General features: G+C 33.7%; 1 protein-coding gene and 1 long non-coding RNA gene across 2 annotated transcripts in view; one reads left to right on the forward strand and one right to left on the reverse strand.

The window, feature by feature from the left end:
- The window catches only part of LOC106875271 (14 kDa phosphohistidine phosphatase), a 66151-nt gene extending 63712 nt beyond the window's left edge, over positions 1-2439 (forward strand). The window contains exon 3 of the mRNA XM_014923359.2: positions 1017-2439. Coding sequence (XP_014778845.1) covers positions 1017-1109 — 93 coding nt within the window. The 3' untranslated portion in view covers positions 1110-2439. The remainder of the gene's footprint in view (positions 1-1016) is intronic.
- The window catches only part of LOC106875272 (uncharacterized), a 29780-nt gene that overhangs the window by 9169 nt on the left and 16928 nt on the right, over positions 1-3683 (reverse strand). The gene's annotated exons all lie outside the window — the stretch shown is intronic.

Below are 3683 nucleotides of genomic sequence, written 5' to 3' on the forward strand. Positions count from 1 at the left end.
CACCCGCACAAGAGCCAGTCCAGGGGCACTGGCAATGATCTCGCTCGAAAATCCTACGACGGCCCTGCACATGTATATATATATATATATATATATGCATATATATCCATAGATAGATAGATAAAGAGGTGGGGGAGTGGTGACAGTTAAAAAACAAGACTTTAACTGTCACATAACATCAATTTGCCATGCTGGAATGGTTTAACAAGAGCTAGCAAACCAGACAGCTCTGTTGTCTGCATACTGATTATAATCAGTAAATACACTAAAATAATGTTTTAATAATAATTAAACATTATTTTAGTTTATATAATTACTTACCATTCAAATAAAAAGAGAATTTTTTACTCTTTTAAATGATGTAAGTTTAAATGCGTGTTTTAATTATCATCATAATCTTCATCATCATTTGACAGTCTTTTAGGCTTATTGACAGATATCAGAAATAGTGATCAAGTTTCTCATGAAATATACCTTCTATATATTTCAGTTGATTTTGAAAATAATTAAGAATTTGGAAGTGTTTCATAAGAATAACTAAATTTATAATTAGATAGATGAATGGAACATAACAAAAGATTTTCTGTAAAATAATGGGACAGTTTTTGATTTAAATATGAACAATTTAAACTGAAGGATTTTAGGAGGGTTGTCTTGCTGCTATTTCTAGCAAATTAAGGGACTTTATCATTGTTACTAATTTTGTCGTCGTTTGGCCCCTAAGCAGTACAGCTGTGGCTATTCCCTCTTATTTTCAGTGTAACTACATTATTGAATGTACCCTTCTTTTTTAAAAATGATAAAATGTAATATGGGAAAGATTTGGCTGTTGTTTTTTACAGTTTGGGTGACCACTTTGGCTCATTGTAGTTGTAAGAGGGGTGGAGTAACAGTTATATATTTTAAATGCCATGTAAACTTTTCAAATAAAACTTCATGACGTTGTGTGTGTGTATGTTTGTCAGTGGTAAGTTATGAACTGATCCTTAAATGTTGATATTGTTGTCTATTTTCAGGGTTATGGTCAAGCTGACCATTCCATCACTGCAGCAATCCTTAGCCGGAAGTATCCTGAACACAAAGTGAAATGGTCCAATGAGGGTTATTAAGTTGAAGGGTCCACTAAGTCTGACCAAGGGATCAGTAGTATATGTTCTTGTGGCTGACATAGCCTGTTGGCCTGGCAGAATACCCAACTCCCTGTACGCAGCGCACATACTCACACACAAACACACATACTCACACACAAACACATACATTCAAGCATACATACGTACTGGCTCTCACCTGCCCCACTCCTCAATCCTAGTTCAGCACCATTTCCCACAATCCTTCAGTAAATTGATTCTTTTTGTGATTTCTCCAGTGTTTGAATCCCAAGAAGTCTAGGCTAATTTCATACGAGGCTTAGGTAATGTATGTATGTGAGGGAGAGAGTGAAAGAAAGAGAGAAAGAGTGCGTGTATAATGCCAATATTTGAACCTGACTTCTCTGGGTGAATAGACAATTCAGTTGTCATGGTAATGTGTTGGAGATTCTACTGTATTTAGCTGTCACAGTAATGACAAGAAGGAGACTTCTCAGCTGCCATAGTAACAACTTGATGGAGACTATCCTATTCTCACACATGTAGCATTCAAATTATCACTCAATATAGACAGTTTTTTTTTTTATTATTATTATTGTTTTCCAGTTCTCTTCTACTGAGAAAATTAAATATTTGAAATTTCCCTGAAATGTTTGCGTTTGCTGCCTTGACATCATATTTCTGCTATTTTGTTTTTGTGTCCTGAGTATAGTATTTATTTCTGTATAAACAGTGTGAACTCAAGAAATAATCTCACTTATCCTTCCTTTCACTGTTGGTTTTAGAAGTCCCAAAACTAATATATTGAACTTCTCCCTTTAACATTTATTTATTTTACACCTCCAAAACTAATGATATTTCTAACATCATTTCAAGAAGCATTTTCTCTTTTTATTGTCTGAAAGCTGTTTCTAACATTTTTATCTATCAGTTCTAGCAACTTTCTCAAAAAAGCTAGCTAACATTAAAACCCATTTATTCACTAATATTAAGTTTGTCTCTCTGATAAAAAAAAAAAAAATTAAAATAAAGGAATATAAAATTGGTTGTTGGAACCATAAAACACTTTACTACATTCTCAAAGATGCTAACTTATTACTTCTGCTGTCATTTCACTAGAAACTGCTGCCTAACCAATCATACCACACACACACATGCACTCTTTCTCTCTCTAACTTGATATAGTATCATCACTATGATATTACCTTGACTTCTATTACAATAAAAAGAAACAAGAAACATTTCAGACTACTGCATCACATGAGTGAAAACTATTTTCTATGTCTGTATAAATGTGTATTTTTAGACATCAGTGTGTGCAACCACTCCTATTAAACTTTTTACTGGAAAATATAGTTTTTGATTTGTTTTATTTACTTTTCTTGGTTTGTCTGTTTGGAGTGGGTGTTATTCAAAATTTTAAATGTTACAATGTTGGTGTTCCTCAGAGATTCTTGCTAAAAAACCCTTCAGATCACTCTTGGGTTAACAATATTGTAATTTTTATTTATTTATATTTTTTTCAAGTTTATAGATGGAAATTATGCAATAAGCTTGTCATTTATATACACATATAGACATGTATACTTTATGTTTGTAGGTGTATGTATGTATGTATGTATGTATATATCATCATTTAATGCTCACCTTCCATGCTGGCTTGAGTTTGATGCTTTAACAGCAGCTGGCCTGGTAGAAGACTTCACCAGAGTTCTGTGTCTGTTTTGACATAGGTTTTACAACTGGATGCTCTTCCTAACATGAACTACCCTGCAGAGTGAACTAAGTGCTTTTTATGTGGTACCAGCACAGGTGAAGTCAGTTTTAGCATGGATTTTACAACTGGATGCCCTTCCAAATGCCAACCAATTTACAGTGTGAACTGGATGATTTTTATATGGCTCCAGCACTGGCAGGGTCACCAAGTAACTTGCAAGACAAAGATCCTTTGGGAGGGGGCATTGGAGAAGATGATCTTGTGTCAGTTTCTAAAAGGTTAGAGTGTGACAGAGACAGAAACAATTACTTTCAGAATTTAATTTAATCAAGGTGTTTTAATGACAAAGACACCAAAGTACAATCAAGGATAGCATACCTGTGTATTAACAGTGTGTACAGACACTGATGTACTTAGTAAAGATTTGTCCTTCCAATTATGCATATATTCACAAGTATAGACCAAAAACATCCAATGTATATGTAAAATCAGATGAGTATGCTCTGGCATGAAGTCCACGGTCTACTCTAGACTCAAGATCCAATGCAGGGAAGGTTCTGAGTGTAGTGTGGTGTAGTATAAGTAATAACTCAAACGGGCTCAGACTCACTACAACTGTTTCAGACATGTTTTTTATTTATTAATAAATGAATAAATAAATTACATCATCTCAACTGGCCCCAAGATGAGAGAGCCAATATGCACCCTCTACTGTTTGTGTGAAAAGTCCTAAATGTTAAATTTTATTTTTGATTCACCTGAAGAAAATGTTTTCTTTTTTTTTACATGATGTAATTGATTTCTATCTATCTCTACCTCTCTCTCTCTCTCTCTCTCTCTCTCTCTATATATATATATATATATATATATATATATAT

Source organism: Octopus bimaculoides, chromosome 2, assembly GCF_001194135.2.
Source record: "Octopus bimaculoides isolate UCB-OBI-ISO-001 chromosome 2, ASM119413v2, whole genome shotgun sequence".
Taxonomy (NCBI): domain Eukaryota; kingdom Metazoa; phylum Mollusca; class Cephalopoda; order Octopoda; family Octopodidae; genus Octopus; species Octopus bimaculoides.